The sequence below is a fragment of the Nymphaea colorata genome, chromosome 2 (assembly GCF_008831285.2).
Source record: "Nymphaea colorata isolate Beijing-Zhang1983 chromosome 2, ASM883128v2, whole genome shotgun sequence".
In the NCBI taxonomy this organism is placed as follows: Eukaryota; Viridiplantae; Streptophyta; class Magnoliopsida; order Nymphaeales; family Nymphaeaceae; genus Nymphaea; species Nymphaea colorata.
This window is the reverse complement of record NC_045139.1, coordinates 34,133,829-34,161,140: the sequence shown is the minus strand read 5'-3', so window position 1 is coordinate 34,161,140 and position 27,312 is coordinate 34,133,829. Positions and strand designations below refer to the sequence as shown.

The 27,312-nt window shown below is 36.6% G+C and overlaps 2 protein-coding genes across 4 annotated transcripts; one reads left to right on the top strand and one right to left on the bottom strand.

The window, feature by feature from the left end:
- The first annotated feature begins 3,326 nt into the window (after positions 1-3,326).
- Positions 3,327-17,779, top strand: LOC116248167 (vacuolar cation/proton exchanger 3-like). 2 transcript variants are annotated; one of them, XM_031620804.2, is made up of 14 exons: positions 3,327-3,584; positions 4,518-4,619; positions 4,894-5,118; positions 5,526-5,593; positions 5,765-5,793; positions 11,117-11,313; positions 11,409-11,621; positions 12,300-12,434; positions 13,657-13,773; positions 13,959-14,012; positions 15,471-15,587; positions 16,219-16,312; positions 16,478-16,534; positions 17,388-17,779. In XM_031620804.2, the coding sequence occupies exons 2-13, from the start codon at positions 4,566-4,568 to the stop codon at positions 16,495-16,497; spliced, it is 1,323 nt and encodes a 440-aa protein (XP_031476664.1). In that variant the 5' UTR covers positions 3,327-3,584; positions 4,518-4,565; the 3' UTR covers positions 16,498-16,534; positions 17,388-17,779. The 2 variants fall into 2 exon arrangements, with proteins under 2 accessions (XP_031476664.1, XP_031476665.1); XM_031620805.2 differs by lacking the exon at positions 3,327-3,584 and adding an exon at positions 3,655-3,674.
- A 246-nt stretch (positions 17,780-18,025) lies between these two features.
- Positions 18,026-23,389, bottom strand: LOC116247984 (myb family transcription factor PHL6-like). Of its 2 annotated transcripts, none has more exons than XM_031620495.2 (8): positions 23,233-23,389; positions 21,347-22,445; positions 20,982-21,189; positions 20,829-20,905; positions 20,698-20,737; positions 19,523-19,595; positions 18,685-18,754; positions 18,026-18,563 (listed from the first exon to the last, which is right to left on the bottom strand). In XM_031620495.2, exons 2-8 carry the CDS (start codon positions 21,983-21,985, stop codon positions 18,213-18,215), a joined length of 1,458 nt encoding a protein of 485 aa, XP_031476355.1. In that variant the 5' UTR covers positions 21,986-22,445; positions 23,233-23,389; the 3' UTR covers positions 18,026-18,212. The 2 variants fall into 2 exon arrangements, with proteins under 2 accessions (XP_031476355.1, XP_031476354.1); XM_031620494.2 differs by lacking the exon at positions 23,233-23,389 and adding an exon at positions 23,010-23,201.
- Positions 23,390-27,312: the final 3,923 nt, after the last annotated feature.

Sequence of the window (27,312 nt, the reverse complement as noted above, 5' to 3'; positions counted from 1 at the left end):
AACATTAAAAAAGTTCTTTGTCCAAATTTGAGCATTGTGTTCATCAAAAAGGACCAATAGAATTGCTCCTAACTTTTGAAGTCAATTGCATCTTTCATTGACAAATTCATTCACACTTTATAGTTTCCAAAGTCACAGTGGAAGGTTGGCTTCCATATTTTTGACATCCAACCTCATTTAAGATGAGAACTCCGCCATTTCATAAGCAACTTTTTCCATAGCTTCCTCCTACTTAATTATCCTATCAAACCAGCTGAACCATAACTTCAAGATTTCTTAGCAACTTCACAATAGAAAAGGATGCAGGTAAGCGACACTTTAACTACTTGATATAGCTCACACATATTGGTCATGCTATAACCTAATATTTTATATATTATTTGTAGTGCAACTACTTTTCCAAAGCAACCTTCTCACCCACATATGGTCTTCTTGTCTCATGAAAGGCTCTTAATAACTACCAAACCCCAGCTAAGGTCATTTCACTCTCAAGGCTCTCTCATATGTTTTCTGTGAAACAATGACAAGATCAAATACTTCTTATGAGTGCCCACATCTGTAGGTTTTCATATTGATAGCCAACCAAGCCAAACTGGCTCTATTGGTGTCATCTACAGGTCTAATACCAACTCCCCCTATTGTTCAAGTAATGTAATTGTATGATCACATGAAGAACCCTAGAGAAATTTTGATTCATTTTGCAAGCTTGATGACATCTGCTTGGAATTTGCTGATGTTACTTAGCACATATTTTATACAACACAACCTTCTCTATGCAGGAGATGAATTAATTTGGTTGTCTACAAGGCCACCCTTCTAGAAACCTTCCCCTCTAGCATGGTGAGCACATGTTCTCTAAGGTTGTCTGTAAGTAATGGTAGTCTCAAATAGTTGGGAGGGAAAAATCCTACTTCCCACCTCAATATCTGTTTGTTTGACCTCCTCAGCTTTTCATATCTAAATGAAATCATTAGAAGACTTGGGTTTGTTGTTGATCACCATGAAGCAGCTAGTTTATTCTAGTTCTATAAACCTTATAATCACAATACTTCCCAAGCCTTTCAACTTATCCCAACTCAAGAAGTTCCTCAACTATATTTATTTTAACTCATTATTTCCTCTATGATAAATTGTCTTTTCATTACATGTCATTTCTTAAGTAATCTTTTGGGGATCTTCCAATCGCACCCTGTTTGAGGAGTTTACAACTCTATACCTATAGCTTCAAGAAGTTGGATTTCTTGTCCAGCTAGTATCTCAAATCATAAGTAGGTGTGGTTCTCTTTGCCGAAATTGTTGCATGGTTGACACTTGACATGCATTTGTGCATGATTTTTTTTTTTTTTTTTTTGTGTTTGCAGAGTTTTTCATTCTCAACTTCTTCAAGATCAACTTCATAAACTCATTGAAACCCTAATAGAATCACTACACAAAATCAAACAAATTTTAAGTGTGATTTTACCCTAATAAAAGGGTTAAACCCGAAAAGACCCCCCTTCAAAGCTTTGGTTTGGCTAGGCCCTCGAATGCACACACCAGTATGGTTTTTCCTTAACATCTCAAGGCTCTTGAGACAAATCCATAATATGGGTTGCTTCTATTTCAAGGTATTTAGTATGACCACTGGCAAGCTGTCCGTAGAGTCTCTGCCTCCATATACTTATGCAACATTGACCAAAGACCTTCTTCATTTAGAATCATCCTGTGATCCTGCTATAAGTTGGAAAGGATTATGAAGGGTGAATATTGTTGCTCATCTACTTCTCCCAAAGATGAAACACCAAAATCCTCTCTCTAACCTTTTTTTCCATGAAAAGCCCAAATAAGATACCAAGAACAAATCAGTTCCTAGCATCAAAATAGTCTGAATGCTTCGATGCTCACATTAATGCGCAAAAATCAAATTCATTTGGATCTTAGGGAAGAACTAAAGTTGGATTCCATTTAAGGCTGGGCACCAGGGCGGGACTCCGTACTCAGCCTGACTCGAGCCCGGGCCCAAAAAAAAGGGCACCAGGCCGGGTGGTTGAGCCTGATATTTTTTAAATATTTATTTTATTAATTTATATATTTATATATACATATATAATGTTTTATTACGAGTAATTACATTTTTACATAATTTATATTTAAATATATATTTTAACTTAATCGGGTCTGCTCCTGGCCGGCTCGAGTTTTAATGGTCGGGCCAGACCTAGGCCTGGGTTTCGGGTGTCGGGCTGGCTCGAGCCCAGCTCCTTGTCGGGCCTGGCCGACCCAATGCCCAGGCTTAATTCCATTTGTAATAGCATTTTGCTCTTTGAACCTTAACTGGTAAACAGCTATCTAAAGGGAAAGAAGAATAGCAATCCTAGTCAACCCAATTTGGACTAGTTTGTAACATGACAAGAAACTTAGTTGGTACTAAGTTGTAGTATGAATTTGAGGTGGTAATCTATGAAGAATTTTACAAAAAGAAACTGTTGCACCAACAAAATAATAATAATAAGAAAATATTTCAGATCAGAGGTTTTGCAAGCAAGTTTCACCAAAAAAAAAAAAAACAAAGAATTTGGTTTTTTTTTATAACTAATGTTATTTTTCATCAAGCTGTCCCCATGTAGCTCAACTTTGTGCTTGGCAGTGAGGAAGCCACATGTGAGCTGGCCACACCAGCCCTATAAAATTTCATTATTTTCTTATTAGTACCCTCAACTAATTGCTCATTCATATATATTGTTGCCCTTAGAGATTTAAAAGTTCTTGAATTAGCACATCCCAGCCCAAAATTTCTGACTCTGAGACCAGTTATTGGAGAACATTTTTCAAGTGTTCAAAGCCTTCCTACTCCATAGTTGGCAAACTCGCCGTGCTGGCTTTGGAATCAGCTGAGTCAGCTCGGAGATCGCCTGCAAGTCTGGGCATGAGTCAAGGTTTGAGTGGACTCACCTTTAACTCGGCCCAATTCGCCCCTGACTCACTTGAAATCACCTCATTCTGCTGTAGTAAATAGACATTATGGTTATTTGAATACTCAACCGAATTGATGAAGCCCACGACCCGGTCATCTATCTATCTTCGAGTTTGAGTCACTGGTTTGCCAACTATCTCTTGCTAACTCATGTCATGATTTATTGGCATAGGTCAGACAAAAATTAGACGGCAGGCTATTGGAAAATGTGAAAGTCATGTGGGGGTTATATGAAATATGAAAGATACAAGGACAGAAATGGAAAAGGGTTTCGGCGGGAAATTGAAAAAAGATCAACGTCCGTCCGCCCGTCAATTTCGCGGGCGATTACCCTCCGCATCCCTCGGAAATAAACGCCTCTGTCCCTCTCTACCTCTGCCTGTTGAGAGGAAGAAAATCTTCTTTCAATCATGGAAAGTCCTCAAATTCCGGAGAATCCTCTTCTTCCTTCTTGTCGGGAAGGGGCCAAAAGAACAAAAAAGGAAAACCTCTCGTCCTCTCTCTCTCTCTCTCTCTCTCTCTCTCTCTCTCTCTGCTTCTGCCAGCAAACGCACGGTTCGCTGTTGTGGCTTCCGATCCTCAGAGGATGAGATGCTCGGTTCAGAGGATGCTTCCTTCTTGTGATTACCATGTATGCCATAGGACTTTCGCTTCCGGAAAATTTAATCTGCGTGCGTTTCGTTGGTTGTCGGGCTTGATGCATTAAAATTGATTGGAACTAGTATGTCCTTGGGATTTTTTTTGTACTTTGCCGAATGCTAGGAACATTGATATCCTCACTATCTAATGTTTCTGGTTTTTAGTGAACTTTAATGTCTTCATCATTGGTTGTGCGCATTTGTGAGCTCAGATGATTTTATGTTCTTGTTCTGAAATTTGTTCAAATGAAGAGAAACACCTTTTCGGTGTTAAGCTTGTTTATGTGTTCTATTGGTTGTTGCCTTTTATCTTTGATTGTAAGTTTCTTTGTTCTAATTGGATCTTATTAGCTTTTAGTTGGTTAATGACTGTTAATCCCGTCGATTGACATGTTTGCCTTTGAAACTTTCATGATCTTTTCTGATGATCCCGATATTAGGTTTAGTTTGAAATTTATGTTGCCTTCGTTGGTATCATCCATGGAGTACATAACCAGAATGAAGATGGACTGTGGACTATGGCTTTGATGATTGTTCCTTTTTTCCCTTCCAATTTTGCTTTTTATTTGCAATGCATTTCTTCGTCTTCTTTCTTTCATAAATCACAACGCCTGCAGTGGTTGATGGTCGTTTGTGCTTGCTTTCTGATGGTTTTTATGAAGCAACATCAAGAATTGTTCCTTTTTGTGTGTTCTTCACAAGATGGCCGAAATACATAGATATTGTTATGTTACTGGATTTTAAAAGCTCAAAAAGATAGAACACTTGACAACAGATACACCTTATTTTATTTTAGTCTTTCTGCATAATCTTCCTACAACTTCTGCTGGTTTGAACATTTATGTTGTAGACGTTCACTTGCCAAAATCAAGCAGTATTTCTTGTATATCTTCATCAAGATCTAAAAAAATGGTGTCCCATTGCAGTGATATTGTATTGCTTGGAATGGGCTGCTCGCAATTCTGGCTGTGCAGATGGCCCAACTACGTGACAAGTCGCAAATGGTTGTATCTATTCCTCATATAGAAGTAAGTTGCTTCATGAGATGTGTCCTTTGAAGTTTGAACTATATCATGATTAGCAACTTGTCTTCAAGGAGAGCAAATTCCTTTTGACATCATGAGATCTTGCGGAGCTTAGAGTAATCATTCTTGATGTGAATATGAGGCATATCACTAACAAGTTTGCACATCCAATACATGAATGTTTTGAGTTGAATTTTTTATTGTTGTTCGTTGTTTTTTTCTTCTTTCTTTCTAGCTGATACTTGGAGATGGTTTATTATATTTTTTGATGATGTAGATGAGTACATTAGATGACAGATCAGGCATTGAGTTTGAAGATGAAAGCCTTGTTAGTCCTGCAGCAGTTTCCCTGAAGGCACATGATCTAGATTCAAGGGCAATGGAGCAACCAAAAAATGGATTACTTGGCAGCATAAGCATTGTGATATTTCAATCAAAACTCAACGTGCTCTTGATTTTTGGTCCTATAGCTCTCTTAGTCCATGATCTAACCCAGCATAATGTAAGTTAACCTCTGAAATTTTTTCTGTGTGTAATTGCAATTAAGTTTAGTTTATTTTTATTTCTTCTTTTGTGTGACTAGCTGATATTAGTGTTGTTGCTAGTGACACCATTATCATAGTTATTATTTGTTATTTTTTCTTACTTGTCCATTTCTTGAAGGTCAACTATGATTTTGTTAGAGGAAGAACTCAAATCTGGTGTAAATTTCTCCTTTTCCCTTTATGAAAGAATCTTGGACAGAATTGTACCTTTGGCCTTTACTGAGATCTTATTTACCAGTCACCACTAACCACTATCCATAGGAACCGCTGTAGTTTTGATAAATTTATATGCTTTGGTTTCTAATGCATCCTATGTTTCGCTTTTTCATTCAACTAGTCTAAAGTTAATCTTTTGACACTACAGGGCTGGGTTTTCTTCTTCAGTTTATTGGGGATAATTCCTTTAGCTGAGCGTTTGGGTTATGCTACGGAGTAAGAAGCATTTAATTTTAAATGTATACAAAAACTATTCAGTAACATATAACAGATTTCCTCTACAGTTTCTTGATTCAGTTTAATATCTCATAGAGCTCATTTAGTTTGGTTTTTTATCAAGCAGTCATGTGGCCTCATTTGTGATAGTTCTTGTTCCCTTGAATGCAGGCAACTTGCATTCTTCACTGGACCTACAGGTATCATCTTGTAATCAACTCATCTAGGACCCTCTGGTCTATGTACATGCAGCTATTATGAGAATTTGTTTTGTCTTATCACTTGAGTATTTTCCAATATGGTTGCATGGCTGCTACTTTTGTCTTCTGGTGCACTCTCAATGGCTATTTGTATTTCCATGTATGTTATCAAAGGTGTGCCTTGATATGCACTTAGGCCCCTACACATAGAGTGCACCTAGCTGCCGAGGCTGGTTGTTCCTAGCAACTTGACCATACTGAAGCACCTAGGTGGCTAGGCCATCATCTGATACATGTTGGCTCTTCTAGACATTATGCATCCTTGGCATTAAACATGAACAAAAAAACTCTCAGTTTTATTTTGTTCTTTCTATTCTTCTGTTGAGGCAGAATTTTTCTTCTTTCTTTTCTGCTGTATGAGGCAAGTTTTTCTTGTCTTTCTATTTTTCCTTTCCTCATTTTCCAAGTGCTGTGTGTGATTTTTTCATTTGAAGTATGTGCGTATATCATTTTGATAAATATTATTCCTGGACATCTAAGAGTGAAGATTTCTTCCGGTATTTAACAACAAAAAATTTCTTGTTAGAAATGCTTGGAAACTCAAAAGAGAAAAAATGTACAGCATAATGAGTTATAGAGAAAAAAAAATTGAAGTTATGAGGGTTTTGGCTAATTTTCTCACAAAAGTGGTGATAACGTTTCAAAATAGGTTTTAAAATTAAAAGAAAGAAAATGCAAAATTTATGCCTAACATGGTTAAATGGGAAATAGTGGTTTTTTTGTGGTAACATCACAGTATTTTCTTGGCAATATTTTTGAAATTATCATGATGCTTTCAAAATGTCGCAAGCATTTCTGATAGTTGGTGCGTGCCTATATGGTTCAATCTTGTAAAGTGTGTAAAGTAATATGTACCCATTGGACCAATGGTTGGGCACTTGACATAATGTAAGAATCTTAAATGATTTTTCTTTAATTTAAAAAATAACAAAAAATCAGGAAAGTTGAAAAAAAAAGCAAAATAATCATTAAAAATTAAGCAAAAAATTCACCCATGTAAAATCAAGAAAAAATGTGTTGGTCATAAATCATAAATGATAAACCTAAGAATGTAACAAATTAAAATAATCAGTTTGACTACTTTACTGTAACTTAAAGATCTAAATGTTAGCAAATAATCTTATTCAATACAAAAACGAAAGCCAAATTATCATCCATATTTATGATCATCATCTTCTTCTTCATTTTTTCTACTTCAAATTCACATCCCGAAACTGTACAGAGTCTACAGGCTCCTTCTTGTTGTCTGTTTATGCTTCTTCAAAGTTGAACTATTCTACTTCTTCCTATTGAATTATAGTAGTAATAGTAGTAAGTACACTGAAGTGCTGTAACCTTATAAATCAATTTGCTGCTTATGCTTTCTTGTTAATGTTTTTCTGTGGTTGCCTCAACAAGTAGAAAATCATTAATTATAAAATCAGTATATATTGGTGTGTTAACTTTAAAACAAGTTTACATTAGTTTATTACCTTTTTCTCAATCACATATCCTATCAAACACAAACAAAAAGGAATGAGATCTTGCATGTCAGGCCCCAACACCGATGTCTTAAATCCTTAATAATTTTGACAGAAAACACATTTTTTTAAAAGAATGCCTTTTATACATAAGAAATCGGTCAGCAAAAAATACCGCAAAATTACCCATCCTTTTGAAAAAGATGCCACAATGAAAAAATGAAAAAGAAAAAAGAAAAAACTAAAAAAAGCACATTTTCTCCTATTTTTATCATTTTCTCACATTTTTTATTACTTCATTTTTTGCATTTTAATTTAGGATTTTAAATTTTGTGACAATCGTCTTAATGCAAGCCAATAATTCTTTGAAAACTTCTCTTTGTTTTATTTATTGGTGAATATCTCACTGCAAGTTTTAGATAATAGGCCATTCTTGAAGGGCATGATGAAGTTGACTAGTCCACCTCTGATTTATAATACACTTGATGCATGTGTACAATTTATTTGCTTTGAGTTGCTCTTTATATTGCCCCTTTTATTTTGTCTGTGGCTTCACAGGAGTACCTCATAGCAAGCTTGTCTTCATGGTCAATCAATTATTGGATTTTGACGGATATATTAATTTTCTGTAATATAACACCTGATTCTGAAAACTGACTTTTGAATATAATATCCGTAACTTCTTTTGACTGCCAATCAGAATTTCTACACTTGGAGTGACTTAAACATCTTATAGTGTCTACAAGTCCTAGACCAGTACCCAAATGATCTTACATGAATCTGAATCTGCCCACCTATTGAACTAAGGATGGGAAAGGATTTCAGTAAGTTTGGTTAGTCTTCCAATAAGAAAGTAAGGGGAAGGCTTAATGAACTTCTTAGATGTTATGACCCTACCTACTTAGTTTATAAAGATCATGATCCTTTAGGGGGTCCTTCCCATATTTCCTTGTGTGGAATGGAATCTGGTTTTCACATTCTTCTTGCAGCTTTATAATTTGCTACATTATCTATGAACTACAGAACATTTGTATAGACTATTTTCTTTTCCAACATCACAAAAGCATGAAATAAAAACATTAACTGTCTTTGGAGTATCCAAATCTATGTCACATGGGTGCTTCTAAATGGCTGCCATGCCCGTGTCACACCCGTGTTGATGCTGGTGCTTCTTTGACACAGCACATTCGGTTTGCCACATCTGCACCCGCACTCAAGTGCCGTGAATCCAAATCAACGAATTTAAAAAAGCCTAATACCTTTAGGACAATATATAAGAAAAATAATCATTGTTCTGATCCTCGTATCTGTCTATTCATCTAATCTACCTTGATACTACACCATTCTCTCGTCAACATATTTTGAATTCACCAACATATGTTTCCATTTGTTTTATAGTTTGATAAATGAATTTGCCTCTTAATTGATGAGAAGAGTGCATCTTATATTTGAGGACTGTAGAGGTGCCTGCATTTGTGCAACTTGAAATGGAAATGGATTTGGTGTGTTAAAGGAAGGGTAAACCTCATATAATCATCTCTCAACTACATTACTTACTTTCTCTACCATGTTCTTGGGAGTCATAGCAACTCAAATGTTTAGTTGACAACTGGGAGCAGTCTGCTGTCGGAAAAGCTTCTAGTAGAAGTAGAAACATTAGGCCTGCCAAAAGGTACTCTCCTAAAAGACCTGCCACCTGCTAGTCTTGCATCAGCTCTTCATTTTCTACTACAGCTGCCTTCATCCGCTGTTAACCTTTTCTGTTTTACCCTGAAACTAGCCAATTCTGATCGTGCACTAGGATCAAAAGTAAGTTCATAATTCCTATCATCTTTAATTTTCCGATTCTCAATGCATATCATTTGCATTCTTCATTCTTTTTTCCACTTCCTTTTTTTTTTTTTTTGCTTTCAAACTATCAATTGTTTGTTGGTATTGTCATTTAAGTTTCTGTTAGATCCTTAGATGTGCACAGGGCAATATTTTCCTACATTCCAGTTTGATGCTGCTTCAAATCAATAGGCTTCAGCAATAGCCAACTTTTACAAAAATTACAAGTTATTTCCAATTTACGTCAACTTGCACATGAGTGCACCATTTCCATATGAGGTTGCTTGAAGCCATATCTCTTCAGAATAACACTAATCTAAGGTAAAATAAATAATGTTTATGCCTTTCATGGTAGAAACAATCTCCTATGCACGATAAATGAAAATCCTCTTTCTCCATTGAGAGGTCGATCTTTCAAGCACAAATCAGGCTACAAATCCTTGTTTTCTCCTCAAGAGCACAAAAGCTCCTCTCATAAATCTCCTAAGACTGTCTAAGGTTTGTGATGGGGGCTCTCAAAAGAAAAGTTGAAAAGATGGTCTTTGACCCTCTTTTCTGTTCACTGGGGCTGTACTGCACAATGCTGCTTGTGTCATAGGATATGCTCATTACAGGTTCATTGCACTCCTGAAACCAATGTTGTAAAAAGCGTATCGTAAGGCGTATCGGTCGGGCTTTAAGATACGCTGTATCGTAACGTATCGTAACATATCGTAACTGTATCGTAAATTTTAAAAAAATAATAATAATAACTCAGAAAAAATTTAAAAAAAAATCAAAAAATTCATAAAAAATCAGAAAAAATTAAAAATAATAAATTCTTCATAGAAAACATGGTTTAGTCTTTTAGATAATGATAGACTTATTATTTTGCTAAATGCTATAAACTTACACGTTCACGGTTCATCATTCATACTTCATAGACATCAAAATTCATAACAATATCATTCTTTTTCATCATTATCTTCATGGTTTAAAAAAAAACCATTTCCTCTCAATGGGAATCAGCCACCCATGCACAAATCCATGGTTTAATAGATGATTTCACGGTGACAATCGATGATTTCACAATGGAAATCGATGATTTCACAATGGAAATCAATGATTTCCCTCTAAAACGGTACAATCTATAGATTAGAAATGAGGAAGGGGTGGGTTTTTATAAAAAAAACTCGAAAAAATGGGGTTCAAGTCTCCTTTTTAGAAATCAGCCCGTATCGTACGATACGGGCCGTATCGCACCGTATCGTACGATACGGGGGCCCGTATCGCACGTATCGTACGATACAGGTACGATACACCCCCATTTGCGATACAGGGGGTGTATCGTATCGTATTTTGCAAACGATAAGATACGTATCGTACGATACGACCCCGTATCGTACGATACGTACAACACTGCCTGAAACTAGTTTCTAGGTTATCACTATTGTTAAAGGCACTATGTATCCTATTGTATCATAGGACACACAGTCAAGACAACGCTGTCATAGTTCATATACTACATCTTTTTGTATATGTGATGCTATTTCATCTAACATATGTATGATGTGTACCGTATATATATATATTTAACACTTGTAATTTGTATAGTTGATACTTGATAGTTATAATTCATATAAATATTAATTTTAATTATTCCGTTCATTAAGTTTGATCCTTTGAGAAATGCCCGTTTGTTAATAATTTATTTATATTTCAGTGGCTTCTTTTTTTCTCTTCTGGGACCATACTGCTACCTAGTATGACTTTGGTTGTAGGCATCATTCATTGCCTAAGTAGTTTCTAGCACTTTGACTACGTAAATTTCCATACCTTCTGAAACCTCTTTTAATATTTAAATGAAAAAGAGACTCTTACAATTTTTTCCTTTTTCCACTAATTGTCAACTGTTTTGTCAGATACATTTTGCTTGTAAATTTATGATTTATTTGCATGTACTTGACTTTTGGTTCGTGGATCTACTCTGGCAGTTGGTGGCCTTTTGAATGCCACATTTGGCAATGCCACAGAGATGATAATATCTATATATGCATTAAAACATGGAATGGTACGTGTCGTTCAACAGTCACTTCTTGGTTCTATCTTATCAAATATGTTGCTGGTGCTTGGTGGTGCTTTCTTCTGTGGTGGGATAGTTCATTACAAGAAGGACCAGGTTTTCAACAAGGTTGATTGCTTAATGTTTGGAGCTTTCTGGTGAATCTTGTTCTCTCTTTTTTTTTCTTTAATTTTGTTAACATAATATTTGCCCCTGAATTTCAGTCAGCTGCTATGGTGAACTCTGGATTGCTGCTGATGGCAGTAATGGGTCTACTTTTTCCAGCAGTCCTTCATTCTACACATACTGAGCTGCACTTCGGAGAGTCTGAGATGGCTTTGTCAAGGATCAGTAGCTGCATTATGCTTGTGGCATATGCTTGCAATCTTGTTTTTCAGCTTAAAAGTCACAAGAACCTTTATGCTCCTGTTGATGAGGTAATGACTTTCATTTTTTCCTGTGCCTGAGGTTTCAGCAGATATTTGTAATTTCATTATTTTTCAATGATTTTATTTGAAAACAATTATCCAACCAGTTCCATATTGAAGCTTGCATTTACATGCCTATAGCATTCCCGGATTGATCTTATAGATTTTTTTGTGGTTAGCATCACCAAGCAAGTGGAAATCTAGTTTACTAGGTCGGACTCAAATAATTTGTTTTTATTCAACTTAGCCTTTTTCAGTGTTAAACACACTTTCTTATGGAACATTTACGCTACATAGATTTGAGAAATGTTATAAAAGCTCAGTTTTTCCTTTGGAATCATTGATTGAGGCTGCAATCTGCTGCAATAAAGTTAAGAAATGGTTTGGACAAGTGTTTTATCACTTGCAAATCTCCATGCGGAAAATGATGACATGAACCATGTGCTGATGTTTAAAAAAATCCTTTGGAATCTTTTTCATCTATACCTAGAGACAAGAAGAAGTTTTACATGTTATTCTTCAAAAAACAGAGAATATATGTAAGGTTGTCACCTTGGAAATTTGTCAAAAGATGTTACTTGGATTGTTTTCTGAACCCACGGGCTCACATTTAAAATGCAATGCTTAGATCACTTATGTTTATTGTAGTTTGTATATGCCTTTTAAGTTTTATGATATTCAACTTAGGGTGGGAGTCCAAGTGAAGGAGGAATAGATGATGATGAAGTTCCAGAGATCTCATCAGTTGAAGCTCTCATCTGGCTATCGATTTTGACTGTTTGGGTTTCCTTCCTCTCAGGGTACCTTGTTGATGCCATAGAAGTAAGCCAATCTTTCTACAAAAATTTCTTTTCTGGGACTTGCATCAATTCATTCTTTTCAGAATGACAGTAGAAATACTTTATACTGAATTATGTTCATGTCAAGCACTTCTGTGTTTGTAAAATTTAGGATCCTTATTCATGACTTTTCCGTTTGAACTTTTTTCAGGTTTAAGCATATTGTTTATGTTTGTTGTAAAGGTTAATTGTCTTTGTATGTTTTCACATGATTCAAGCCTTATCTCTACAGTCAGGTTAAAGGAATAACAAAATTGTTCCATGGAAATATTTAAGCATCTGTCTATTTCTAAATGTTAGTTTTTAACCACATATGGTGGCTATGCTGTACAAGGCAGGATGTAAATCTGTTTTGCTACTATTAAGTTTTATGTGGAAATTTTCCTTTTCTTTTCTCTTTAAGGAAATGATAAACCAATTCATCTTTTATTTGATAACTTCGTAGGTGCTTTTCAACAAAAAACATGGCTGAACTGTGATGATTAGTCCTTTTGTTTTCATTTTCCTGTAAAGCACTGCTGGATTTTAGCTTTTCCCAAAGATGACTACTTTTTCCTGCCTACATATTTCAGAAAGCACAATTGTATCCGTACTAGACCAAAAAATTAATTAACTTAGTTTTTCTTGGCAATGACCATTACTAGGAATCTAACAGGATGATTTGTAGTGTCAGTTTAAAGCAACATTTTTTCATGAGGTAGATATAGAATAGCAGGGATGGTGTTGGCCTAGTGCGCTGCTGCTTCCCTCCATACCTTAACATATTTTGGTTGGCAATTTGAAAGCCCGAGTTTGTTGGGCTTTTTTAGTGTCATTCTTGCACCTTATGTCACACAGGTGTGGCGTGCGGGTGCAGCGAGGATGATATATATATATATATTTATATATATCACGTGAGTGAGAGAGTGAATGCTGACTCTGCTTATTTAGATGTCTCAGAGACAATCCATCAGGGCCTTTCCGATCAAAAGACCAGAAGGCCCCGGTCAATGATTCAGTGAAAGAGAAAACAATGTGTTTGCTGCTGTCCTTGCACCAGTCTATTTCAATCCTGCATAATTTAGTAAAAAAAATCCCCAGACAATATCTTTCCTTCAATCAAATTCCCTGTCAGTGTTAATTTTGTGCGGGTTCTCTTGCAATTTACTGTCTATTGTATATGAAGAACTGAAATGTTAAGGCTGATGTTCTTTCTTGCTTAGCAGGGAGCTTCTGAATCATTGGAAATGCCAATTGCTTTTATCAGTGTTATTCTGCTGCCTATTGTGGGGAATGCTGCAGAACATACAAGTGCCATTATGTTTGCCATGAAAGACAAACTTGTATGTTGATTCGGATTCTTTTATATACACACACACACACACACATATATATATATGTGTATATATATATATAATTATATATATAGTGGTCAAGTTGATACTAGTCCTTCTAATAAATTTTTTGTTTTCTAAAGGTCTTACTGATGCCGAGTAATTTTGTTTCTTTTTCTTTCTTCTTACTGTAGGATATTTCATTGGGAGTTGCAATTGGTTCATCTACACAGATATCAATGTTTGTGGTGACTATCAAACATTTGCCTCATAAATTCTTTCCATCAATCACTTTTTTTGTTTAGGCTTCTGTTTCAATGACTTATGGCGGTTTTCAACTTTTTGTTGCAAATTTGTTGATTTTGCTATTCCTTACTGATTCTGCCACAACTACTGTTCCTTTATTAGAAGTCATTAGAAGAAATAGCTAAATCATATAACTTAAGCTTATCAGGTGAAAGTGTCATAAGATCAGTCATCAGCAGCTTAGGATTTTTTTTTCCTCGTTCCCCACTTACTTTTGCTTGTCCATTTTATCCCTCTTAAACTTCCTTTTTCTAATTTTTTATTTTTATTATTTGTTTTTCCAATTAAGGCTTCAAGACAAACTTCCTCTGACTTAAGCTGTTAAATGCCCTTATAGACTGTAAGAACTTGCATTTAATATATTGATAATTGACATGGAAAGAATGGATATTATTTCAGAATTTTGTCCATTTGACTGCAAGGCAGTGATAAGATTTTCTCATTCTGCTTTGGATTCAACTAAGAAATAGTGCAATAGAGCCATGTTTCAATTTTATAATATCTTTGTCATCCTACAAGAATGCAGCTGATTCATATTTGTCTTATTACTAGCAGTATGGACTATGGTCTTCAAAGATACTCCTTCAATTTTAATGACTGTCATGTCCATAGAAAGAAACTATGTGGTTGTTTATATTCTTATCAAGAAGACCAAATTTAGCAGCAATTTTCTTGGAAGCAAATTGTGTACACGGATTCTAAACTTGTTTCTACTAATTGTTGATTCATTTTTTAATCATTTGGACAACCATTATATGCTTGATTTTTCATATTTTTTTCTGGTTTTTATGGATTTGAATGACCAATAAAAATATCCATTTTCACTATGATTTATTGTTGCTGTTGCATAGAAAAGTGTCAGTGATACATGTTTTTTCCTTTGAAACGGTGGCTGGTCCATTTTCCTGAAACACTACCGTTCATAACCATCATTTCTGAACTTACAAAGAACTGCTGTCATCTTCTATGAGCTGGGTGTTTGTTGGAACTGCATATATTTAGAAACATAAACAAGTGTTAAATTGGTAAGCACCAATCATTTTACCAACTTTTTGGCTTACACGTAGCCACAGCAACTCCATGGCAAGCAAATTTGCAAATTAATTGGTGTCCATTGCTTACGAATTTTAAATGCAAAGTTAATTTGGTTCCATTGATGTACTAGATCAGTTGATCCTATGGGTGCAATATCCTCCATGGGCATACATACGATTAGGAAACTCCTGCATGTCTTTTGTGCACAATGCCACAATCATAAACCTTGACCTTTCATGCTATTACTCTTCTTTGGTGTGACTTTACCCAAGAACTTAATACGGTTGTGGTTGCCTTCCTAATTAGTTTATTATTTTGCTTATTAAATAATTTTTTCATTATTAACATGATTAATTTAATCACAGATTCCTTTCTGTGTGGTCATTGGATGGTGCATGGGACAGCCGATGGACCTCAATTTCCAAATATTTGAGACTGCTACACTTTTTATGACGGTTCTCGTGGTGGCATTCATGCTTCAGGTTTGTTGAAGGCATAAATTTAAGGATTGTTAAAAAACAATAAATATATCCATTGATTTATTGATTAATTTAGTGTTTTCAATAGGTACGGAGTACATTATCATACTGTCAATAGCTTATAAGAAACAAAGCTACATTTATCTGAGAAAATAATCAGCCTTTCGATGCAACTCAAAAAATGATAAGTAGCTAATGAGCTATATTGGTTAGCAAGGAAATTGCAAAATAATTTTTTTGATAACAACAGGGATGCTTAAATACCCTGCTATGTGCAACTTTAAATTTTAAGATGCATTGTGATGCTATTACATAAATCTATGCATGAATATTCTTCACTTCATGATGGATTAAGGATGATTTTTCATTGTCGAAGTTTTCATTTCTCCCTCCAAGTTTTGATAATTGGGCTGGTGATTATACGTTTATCTTTCTCTCTCTCTCTCTACTTATGGTGTGTGTGTGGGCCCTTATAATTATTGCCGCCATGTATTCATAACTCCTCAGTCTCTTTTCTAGGTTTATACTTTGGATAACTATCAAACTGAACAACATACTGATGGCTCACTTCTGATTGCTAGTTACTATGTGGTTTTATTCGTGTTGTTTATTATCTATTATGGTTTTATTGTAGGAGGGCACTTCTAACTATTTCAAGGGATTGATGCTTCTCCTGTGCTACTTTATAGTGTCTGCAAGTTTCTTTTTCCATGTTGATCCGGCTCTGGGTGAGTTCTTAGGGGAAATCCTTCTTCAGTAATAACCGTAACTCCCTTGACTACATCTGCAATAATCATGAACCTTTAAGATAGTTCTTTACATTGTGCCTTGTATCCTTTAATAATATTTAGATTTAAGATTTTAGATTCTCATGTCCATGGAAATATTTTTAGGTCCGTCTCATGGAAGTTGACTGAGCCAGTTAATCCTGGAGAAGCCCTGGGGACAAGGTAGGAATTCTGATGGAATTTGGGAGCTATAAAGTTTACCTTCTGATATTATTTACCTATGATTTGAAAGTTTCTGCACGTTTAAATTCTATTTTGAGTCGCATTTGTCATTTCCATCTGCGTCTTCTCATGTGATCGCTTGTTCTGTTAGGAAGTAGATAGAAGATCTGGGAGGGCATAATTTCTTGGTCTAGTTTGGTCAAAGTTTCTAACTAATTTAAACTAGATCTCTTGTGACGTGTCGGATAACTGATCAAAGGTATTCCAAGTCATGAGGAAACATACAATAGTGTTAGTCATTAGAAATAAACCACATTGCAAGTCATTGCACCATGTTTGTAAGATGTTCAGTTCCGGGCTAAAAGTCCTGGCAGAAGTAAGAGTGGGCGTCGGGCTGGGGGCCGTTGGACTTTCGGCCCCCAGCAAGGGAAATAATTGTTTTGATAATAACAGGGTTCGATCAGTTCTGGGCTAATGAGCTATGTTGGTTATCAGGTTTAATCAACGTCGAACCTGCTAAAATTGGATTGTCTGGATAGGATTGAGCTTAAGAAAAATTGAACCTGAAAAAAAATCGTATTGTGAATTTTAGATCCTGACAAGAAATCAGCACAGATCCAGTGCTGATAGATTTCATAAACCATTCCCAGTCTCACTGAATAGATCTCTGTAGGTCGTAGACTAGTACTTAGTTTCGACCTGTTCCACAGGAAACAAAATACCTTCTTGATGAAGGCCTATTAAGTTCTCATCTACTTTTGAAGCACTCTAATTATGAAAGAGGGTGATAGGGTGTCTTCTCTTTATTTTACCTTTTGTTATCTGCTGATTTTACTCATATGTGTTGTCACAGGCAGAGCACAAGTTGGACGACAGATCTTTTAGAAAGGCGGAGACTCGGATGCATTGAAACTGTAAATATTTTGTTTTCATTTCTGATGTAATTGGTGCCTCAAATTATTTTGCAGAAAATCATGTGAAAGCCCTAGAAGCCCATTCGCTTCTACGAGATCCTGATTCTTTGATAGGAGAACAATGAAAACAATACAAAGTTTTGACGGAGGATACCTAAATAAGAGAAGAGACAACTTCTAACAGCATATTCTTATGAGATGTAATTGCATGTCCTCTGGCTGACTGAAATAACTTCCAATCAGAAGCTGGGACAGTTGGACATGTACCAATACATGAGTAAACTTCTTATGAATTGTGATAAATGAAAATACTGCATTTTTTTCTTCTCAAGTCCATGGAGTGCAAACAGTGCAGAAGATTTGTATCGTGGCATTAAATGAAGCAATCGGTTTCAACATCCAGATACGTAGATAAGCCAATAGCGTTCACATATTGTTATGGGACGTAATTGTATGTCCTCTCCCTGACTGAAATGGCTTGCAATTAGAAGCTTGAACATGTATTAGCACATGAGCAATTTCTTATGAAAAAGTTTACTGTTTGATTTTTTTACCCCGAACCTGTGAGTGGAAACAGTGCAGAAGATTTGTGTGATGGCCATTAAATGGAGCAATTTGTTTGAACATCCAGTTACATAGCTAAGCCAATAGCGTCCTACTCAGGGTCAGGGATATATACAATATTTGCACCAATCAGACAACTGAAAATGCTAAAAGGGGCAAAATTTAAGATCATCTACAAGAACTTCAAGTGTAAATGGGCCTCAGTTCTCAATAACTGGATGATCACAACTATCTTCAGGCTTGGCCTCCGGTCGAAGTCGTTTAGAGCAAGCTGCTGATTCCGACTCATTTGCATCTGAACACCTTTCAATTTTTCCCTTTGGTGAGGTAGAGGAATCAGGCAGAGCATTACCAGTTGATGGAGACAAAGTGCAGTCAGCTTCCTGACCAGCATGTGGGGTTGAACTGGTTAGTCCTTCAGCAGATGAACTGGACAGATGCTGCAAGTTGCAAGAAGATAGAAATGTGTGGCCTGCTTTTTGCTGTTGTTCCAATATTTTCTGCAAGTACCGGGCATGTTCTTCTATTCTTAACTGGAGGGTCCTTTGGACCTAATAAAAATTTTATAGGAGAAAAGGGTAAACATAATAACATGAAATTCAACTTTGAAACCTCGAAACAACAAAACTTCACTATGGAAAGGTGACATGAAATTGAGTAACAAAGATGCACCTCAAGCTGTTCATGAAGCTGTTTCTGGACCTCCATTTGCATCCGTAGGGCCTCCGTTACTTGCATTCCCCTGTTGCCAAGTACAGATTTGTAAAGACAAAGCAGGAGTAATCAGAAATAGCTAGTGGAGATTGTTTTTGTTGCGGCCTGCTGGCCAATATATTGATTCTCAAACCACAATCAGCAAACCCGAGTGCATACCTATTGGTTGAGGTTGGCTGCGCAAAAGCACACGTGCATAAGGTCCCCCCATTTTTATGGGATGTAAATATGGCCTCTTGCTTCTACGTTGTCAAATAACAGTATTTTGATGGCAAAAAAGTGGCCCGCAATGGGAACTAAAGTAGAAAGGTACATTTTTTAAATATGTGATGTCTGAAACAGCTGTTGGATGAAAGTGGAGCACGTACTATGCACTTACAATACTAGAAGACATTGTTGACTTTGAATTGGATGATTCAATGTCTCCATCAAACTTCAAAGAATGACCAAAAAAAGTGACTGTTCTTGCTAGCTGCCAATGCAATAGACAATGACAAAAAAAAACCTGCACTTCAACAAGCAGCTGGATTTTCAAGGACCAATACAGTTTTCTCTGTTAAGTCCAAGATATGGCAAAGTAGCAACTTAGCTAGCTGCTTCTTCAAAGGGCAGTTCTTTTTGGCACTTTTCATTAAACAAGGCTCTTTCTTTGTGGAGAAGGGCTCAACATACTAACAATCCACAAGGAGTGGGTGACGGGACCCCATCGCAGCTCACACAGGAAACAACTTCCCATGAAAGAATCCCTTTCATGGGCAAGAACTTTCATAAAAGCAGAAGGGTGTTAAAAGCATACCGTTTAACGACCAGTTCTCCTTCTGTATCAGTTGAAGCCTTCTTCTTGTCTTCCATGTTTGCTGATTTTTTGTCTTCACATGAAAAAAGAAATACCTAGTCAGTAGTTTCCTCAGTTTGCCAAGCAATTGATCAAACCAGGGCAAAAACATCACAAATAGTTATTATCTTCAAATTCAGATACAATTCACAGAGCATGTATTGCAGAGCAGCACCCAAAATTAATATATCCTTGTCTAAACCTGAATACTTCCACGTGGTTTCTTCACACCCACTTCATATTTTCGGTGACTTAGATTTTTTACTAAAGCAAACCTATGAAAAGAAGTCACAATTGTGTTGTGCTAGGAGCAGGTTGAAGTTCAAAAATTAGATAATACACGCTAGGAAATATCAGAAGCAAGTATAAAACTATTGTAGGCTACAAAGCCAATGTAGAATTAATCTAGCTGCCTTTAGATTTTAGAATGTAACATAAGGTGAGATGCTAGGACAAAGCTAAGTTGAAGCAGCAGTCAGATAGAAGTCGGTCAAGACCTAACAAGACCAGTTAGAACTGATTTGCTAGAGTCAATCCAAGTTAAAAGAAATAAATACGTATACACATATAAAAGACATAAAACACACACACACACACATACACACAAAGAAGCACGTGCAATCATGGAGACTATCTTTTTGGTCTCTATTCATGTATATGTGTAATGTGTATATGGACTCTGCCAACAACCTAGAAAACTCACCCAAAATCTACTAGCTACTCCCTGACCAGTAGGGACTAGTCAACATAGTGACTTGACTAGACCATGGTCTAAACCCCTAGTTGCGACATGGCCATGGACTAGTCAGCTGGCTACAAAAACCAGTCAACTGGTCAGCAGTCCAGTCACCTAGATTGACAACGACGGGACAAATACAGATATCTCTCTACATATTAAGCATCAAAACCTTTGGCTGTGCAATTGTGCCCACTGAAACATGCTAATATGCTGGTGTATCTCTCTGTCTCTCTCTCTCTATATATATATATATATAGTAAGCATTAAAACCTTCAGCTTTTTCTAATCTACTGATAAATGTAACCATGTCCATTATTTTCGCACAAGTATTGGTCAAGATACCATTAAGCAGCTTACATTTGGAAACAATGTGCATGTCCTGCGTATAGAATCTTACCTTCCTTTGTCTGTGGGAGGTACTTGGCCAGACGGTATTTCTGCACATTTAATATAATATCTAAATGTAAGGATTTTGCCTCCATTTCAAATAACAAAATAAGCAAGTAGATGAAACCGCTCAATAGTCACCTGCAGGTGGCTTTTGACATGATAGATAGTTAAGCCCTCAACGTTCATGAGTTTCAATATACCCTTTGGAGTAGCTTCTGCAGATTATGTAAAGAAAGTTATTTTTTGACCAAAAAGAAAATCAACTTCACTTTTGTTTAGACGTAGCCTTACTATCAGCTCCCTCAAGCTTGTTAACAGCTTCTATGAAACGCTCATGCAGCTCAGGGGTCCACCTCAATCTTGGCTTACTTGCAGCTGCAGAGCTGGAGGGGCTGGTATGCATTCGGCTGCATACAATGGAGTCAGGCTGCTGCTGAGATTCGCCAGATTCAGGACCAACTGTTTCGTCCAGTGATGCTTGAGGCCCTTTATATATCTCCTGAAATAAAGTTATGGAAAACTGTGCTTGTTACCAAAGCTACATAATACTAAGGAAAATAGGCTAATTGGGAAACTTCTTTGATAGTAAGGCATGTCCACCAAAGTTAGTCATATTCATATTAATACAAAAAAAGTGTGAATGTGAACACACGTACATCCAGGCCGGGATTTTTCCCGTTGTCTGTGATTGCTAGGTCAAGCTGATCTGAGATAAAATCCCATTCCATCTGTTCCGTAAATGTGACACCGTTGTTCATGAAATTCTCCGAGCCATCTAAACAATCTCCTGGCAAATTCAGATACTTGCTTGTGTCCTCAAGGCTGTCACTCTTGCAATGATCTTCTTTGACATCAGCTACTAAAGAATTTGAGGAACGGCAAACAGAGGCTGCTGAAGGGGATGTAGGATTCGGAAGGAAAGGCAGGTTTCCAAGCTGCCGGTATGTCTCAGAACATGAGGACGTTGACAAGTATAAATTGGTACAGAACGTCGAAGATACAGAACATGTGTTGAAACTCTGCGAGTAAGAATCTGAAATGGCACTACCTGAGCCATGGTGTGCATTCATGGTCTTGTGACGGATTAAAAGTTTGTGAGGAACTTTGGCTGAAGATGGATGGATTGGTTGTACATCTGAAGGCCAAGATGAGGTAAAGCTGTCCCCGAAAACATTCTCACTATCTGATAAAATGTCAGGTAGATCATGAAATGGCACTGGACCAGCATAAAATGGTTGTGTAGCTGCACTAGGCGAACCACTTTGTTTTACAGCTTCAACACTGTGACTCTCCATGATCTCTAAAAATACTAGGACCAGCGAACCAAGTTCCTTAACTTCTCCCCACCTAAAGAAAGCTCGCTATCAGCTTACTGAAGAAAACAAAACCTAGACTTGAGATGATACAAGCAACTAGATGTATCCACACAAATTTAATGTGAGAGCATCCTAGAGTTCAATTCTTGAGGAATCTGCCAACTTCCTATGGGCAACAGTTCCAGAGATTCTTGATCTTCTTTCTTTCCCAGATGATGGAGAACCTCGCCCAGGGAAGAGGCATGTAATCGCTTTAGGTTGTGCCATGTGATAGGCAAATAAATCTGGGCACGTATGGGCCAACTCCGACACGCAAACGAGCTCCTACATGTGCAGCAATGGAGATCTGAACCGGAGTATTGAACACTAATTTCTGGATATTACATTCAACCCCACACCACGGACATCAGCTCACATCGACAGTGAAGAGGTAAGTGACCTGAAAATTCAAGAAACAGAAAAAGCTGGATTAGCCCATCAACAAAGAGAGGAACGACTATAACAAATAGGAAGGAACCATAACTAGAAAAGGACCAATACTATCCCATATCTTATCAAGACTTCTGTTTTCTTGCTGTAAACGGATGGATTCGCCAATTAAAGCCAAAAAGCTAAGAGTGATACCTAACCACTAAGGGGAAGAAGAATAGCTGGAGAAATGCATTCTGATTCATATTATCAAAATAACAGACTCCATTTGACCAGAAACCCGAATAAAGTGATTCCCTAGAAAGGTTGCGAAAAGGAAAAAGGAAAACAAACGGTTCAAAAAGAGAGCAGAAAAAGTAAATCCTCTTCAGAACCAACTAAAGAAGGTAACCATCAAGAACTTCTGTTCCATCGAACAGTCTCAATTCATGAAAAGAATGCTTGAATACCACTACCCATCAAAGACTGCACCAACCAAAGCTCTTCTCAGAGAGAAGGAGAAAGAGAGACCAATTAAGTGAACCAACAACCGAAATCGACCACCCATCGCAAACAAACAACCAAAACAACTTACCACTGGCAAAGAAAAGCAAAAGCTGATGAAATCATATCAAAACCAGACATTAAATCCCAGCACTGAGGAGAACTTCATGGCGCAGCCTAAATTTCCAAGAAACCAATATACCAGAAAAGGCATATGATAAATACAGACATAAATCGAGCATCAAAGTCTCACCAACAGTAGGATTAAGCAAAATTGGAATCTCTCTCTTTATATAACCAAACAACTTTCTTACCGGGAAGGAGGAAGGAATACGAGACGTCTTTCTCTCCCTCCCCCACGCTCTATGATTGAACAGAGAAACGAAAAACCGCACGCACCCTCATTAGCAGAAGCACCGGAGGGCCTATCATTGGTCGCTCATCGATTTATTAAATAATGCAGTTCATAATATTTCCTTTTAATGGACGCCACTGTGGGTTCCTCCCAAGAGATTCAATGGTGGCTCTTGTGTCCAGCGTACCGAAAATTACAGAACTGCCCTGGATTCTCTTTGTCCTGTTCTCTGCATTATGTCAATGAGTCCGATCCGCCAGTCACCAACTCAAATCCTGCTCCACATAACTGGTAAAATCCAATTATTTTCTGGGTTGAATGTTGAAGATTTCACCACCAAAGAGACGGATTTTAAATCATCGGATCGGACGGTGCAGGAGATCTGAACCAAAATTTGAGGTGGGTTCGATCTTAAATCTGAAAATCCGATGCTAAAATCCAGGATCCAAGCCTTTCTAATTGGATATTGAGAAAAAATGATGTGGCCAGAAAGGATGGAGAAATTAAGATCATGGATGGTCTCATCACGTAAACGTCCCTCGTTTTTTGGATTAATTATGACAATGAATTGATTGTTGAATTTGTTGGTAACCTCTCTTCTTCCTTCTCCTTCCCCTTATCCTTTGAACTAAGTCGCATCCATTTGCATCCTTATCTTCAGAAAGCCCGTGAATTTCGTAGAAGAAAGCAACACTCTTTTAATCTAGAGATTTGGTAGCTGCCACACGTTAGAATTATATATATATATATGCTCGACTAGCCGTTCATGTGATTTTTTAGTTTTTTAAATAAAAAATATATAAACCATTCACGTGGACGGCCCAAATCAACCGAGCGTTTTACTTAGCTAAAATTTGACGTGAAGGAATATATATATATATATATATATATATATATATATATATATATATATATATATATATAGAGAGAGAGAGAGAGAGAGAGAGAGAGAGAGAGAGAGAGAGCAGGATATGAGTTTTTTTTCCTTGCTACGCTAAATGACGTGACGTCTCCAGACTATTTTCTGCAGACTATTTAAAAGTTATCCACTCAAGCAAGCACCAATAAACTAAGTCGGCTAAATTCCAACCGAACATATAAACTAATTTTCCCAACTATTGTTTAAAATAAAAAAAATGGAGAAAACCAGCCGAGGCTAAGAGATTTATAATTTGATAACAAAAGAGAAATTAGAAAAAAAAAAACATACATGAGGCTTAAGTTCATTTATAAAATTTTTAATATTTTTATTATTTAGAAAAAACCAGAGAGAGAAGGGTCCAGTAAGTTCGGGCCCCATGAACAACATGTGGCATGAATTCTAACATGACAAGATATAATCAGAGTCAGGCTCCGTATAATAGGACAATATTATAAAAGCAGTCGAAGCTCAAGTCCAATAAGCAACTCTAACTCACAATAGTTAAGTTTTAGATTTAAAAAGTTTCTTAAATGTGGCCTAGAAATTTTCTTAATCTGGCAAAATTTTCACGTTACTAATTTTCTAGGTCTTTCGTAGGTTTTCTTTGCACTTTTTTGTAAAGCCCTTGGCTTTGCTTTTCTTTCTAAACATAATCTAACTTTTTTCCATTTCCATTTAATATATAAATACCATATGTTTTTTTTTTCAATGTTAAGCCTGGCCTAACCGATTTTAATAATGAAATAATTACATTTAAGATATAAATACCACATGTTTTTTAATATTTCCTAAAAAAATTAACATAAACATAAAATGTGTCAAGTTGAAGGCTTTAAAACAAAGTATTCTATGGACCAGCAGATAATATGATGCTACTTGTTAATTCTACCTAAACGAGCATCAAACTCCTTTGAAAGTTAATACACATATAAGACTTGGGGCAAAATATTGATGACCAAGGTTCATCATTTTTAATAATAATAATAATAAACATGAGCCGATACCCGTATCGGCCGAAACGCTATACCGGTTTATAAAAGTGATACGATATAGATACCGATATTTACAACATTAATACAGGATTTTCTGCAGAAAGTTGTCATCAAGGAGATGCTGTTGCTGAGATCCATGTCAAGTCCAAACTCTTTTCCAACTTTGGCTGCTCATCTTTGTTTCATCAGCTGTATGGCCCAGGGCTTTTCTGGCAGCATGAGAAGATGATCTTATTTATTTTAAAGGCTTTTCTGGCCTTTTGAACTGCAGTGGGTCAATACAAGACAAAAAAAGAAAAGAAGAAATGAATTCTCATTTCTTTTCTCTCTCTTGATTGGTGTTCACAAAAGCATTTGTTTCTCTCTCTAAGAGCGTATGTTTTAAGGGGCATAACACGGTTGGTTGGGTTGATGGGCTGATGAAAGTTCGGTCATTAGTTTGATTCTGGTTAGCGTTACTCCTATAAGCTACAAAACACGGCAGACGCTATTTTGAGTTTGAGTTGATAAACAAATCAGTCTTGAACCGAAGACGCTATTTTGAGTTTGAGTTGATAAACAAATCAGTCTTAACCCTTGAGAAAAAAAAAGGAGAATAAAGAAGAGGCTTCAACCTATTCGGGTATCTTCTCTCTCTAGGAGCACCTACGATGTGACTGCTTGGATGCATATATAATATGCATGGGTCCCTTTATTTATATTCTGGCCAAGAAGTACTTGGACCATGAATTATGTGCAAAAGGAAAAAAAATTGTAAAGTATACAAAATATGATGTCATAACAAATCAACATCGTTGCACCAATAAGAGAGTCCAGTATGAGCACTATGATTGCAGCTGATGCATAATGAAGACGTAGCTATCTCTTGTTTTTATTAAGAGATTTTAGGAAGCAGACTTAGGATTTACCAATAATGAAGGACGCACCTAAGTTTTTTTCATATTGTTAAAAAGTATAGAATCTTTTCCACTGATACTGAAAGGTGACCTTTATGTTAATTTATCATGGGTATTGCTTAGCAGGTTGAGTTAATTGGTTAAAGTATGCAAACACCCTCAAGTTAATTTGTATTTTTGTGTTTGTTTAAGCATTTCGATCAACCATATATAAAATAGTTAAAGTTGCTATTACAATCTTAAAAGATTGTGACTAATCTTATTATTTGCTGAAACTTTATGCCGAATTTTGAAATAATTTCAAGACTTCGTATGTTCTTCTAATTTCTTCAAGAAATAGATATTCTGTTTGGGACACTTTTGGTAGGGTTGCAATGCTCGCTAGAGTTCGAGCTCGGTTGACTCTTGTTTTAGCTCAAAGTTGGCTCGAGCTCGAGTCCACTCTTTGTGCTGCAATATGGGAAATAATTGACATGCAAGTTGAACCATGATGAGAGTGGCATCTCAAGGTTCCAAAAGAAAACTCTGTACTTTATGCAAATAAGGGGTTGGTTAAAGCTGCTTCCGTTGAGCTATTGTCAAGCCCGAGGTTTCATTAGTCGAGCCGAGTTCGAGATGACTGAACTCGGGCTCGACTCGGCTGGTGTTCACCCCTACTCAGAAATGAGGTTTTAGCTATAAATTGAGGATCTCAAATCTTCTTTTCACTTAGCAGCAAAATCTTCTGGTGCTTGTTTATATTGTAAATCTCATACAAAAAGAGCCTTAGATCAGCTTCATATGTGAGATCCGCGGCTATCAAACACACCCTTAATGGTTTCATTTCACCGGGGATCTCAAAAGGAGGGCACACTTTATGTCACGATCAACTTAGTTTTCATAGTATGCAACGTAAGAAAAGAAAGGAATTTGAACTGGAAAAAATTCGAAATATTGATGTCAGAAAAGTGGACGATCAGTGTTGCACAGGGGCAAACCAATGCACCCGAAAGGCCACGTATTACCGGACCCTCCTTGGGCATCTTTTGTTCATGCTTTAAACTCTCAGTGGCTCACCAACCAAATAGACGTGGACTGTTTCTTAAGTGATGAATCCGACAACTAAGTTGAAAGGTGTACCGTTGTTATTGTTATTGTCAATGTTGCTACAACTTTATAGGCAAGGAGAATGAATGGACCTTTAAGCATTTTTTTTCGGGTGGTAAATAATCCTCTCGCTCACTTGAAAT

What these genes read in the sequence shown, in the direction of transcription:
- LOC116248167 (XM_031620804.2), top strand. Translation starts at nt 4,566, where the DNA reads ATGGCCCAACTACGTGACAAGTCGCAAATGGTTGTATCTATTCCTCAT. An exon ending in CGTTTGGGTTATGCTACGGA is followed by an intron (nt 5,594 to 5,764) that starts GTAAGAAGCATT and finishes CCTTGAATGCAG; the next exon opens with GCAACTTGCATTCTTCACTG. An exon ending in TTTATGCTCCTGTTGATGAG is followed by an intron (nt 11,622 to 12,299) that starts GTAATGACTTTC and finishes TATTCAACTTAG; the next exon opens with GGTGGGAGTCCAAGTGAAGG.
- LOC116247984 (XM_031620495.2), bottom strand. Translation starts at nt 21,985, where the DNA reads ATGGAGAGTCACAGTGTTGAAGCTGTAAAACAAAGTGGTTCGCCTAGT. An exon ending in GGAGAACTGGTCGTTAAACG is followed by an intron (nt 18,755 to 19,522) that starts GTATGCTTTTAA and finishes ACTTGGCAACAG; the next exon opens with GGGAATGCAAGTAACGGAGG. An exon ending in AGCTTCATGAACAGCTTGAG is followed by an intron (nt 18,564 to 18,684) that starts GTGCATCTTTGT and finishes AATTTTTATTAG; the next exon opens with GTCCAAAGGACCCTCCAGTT.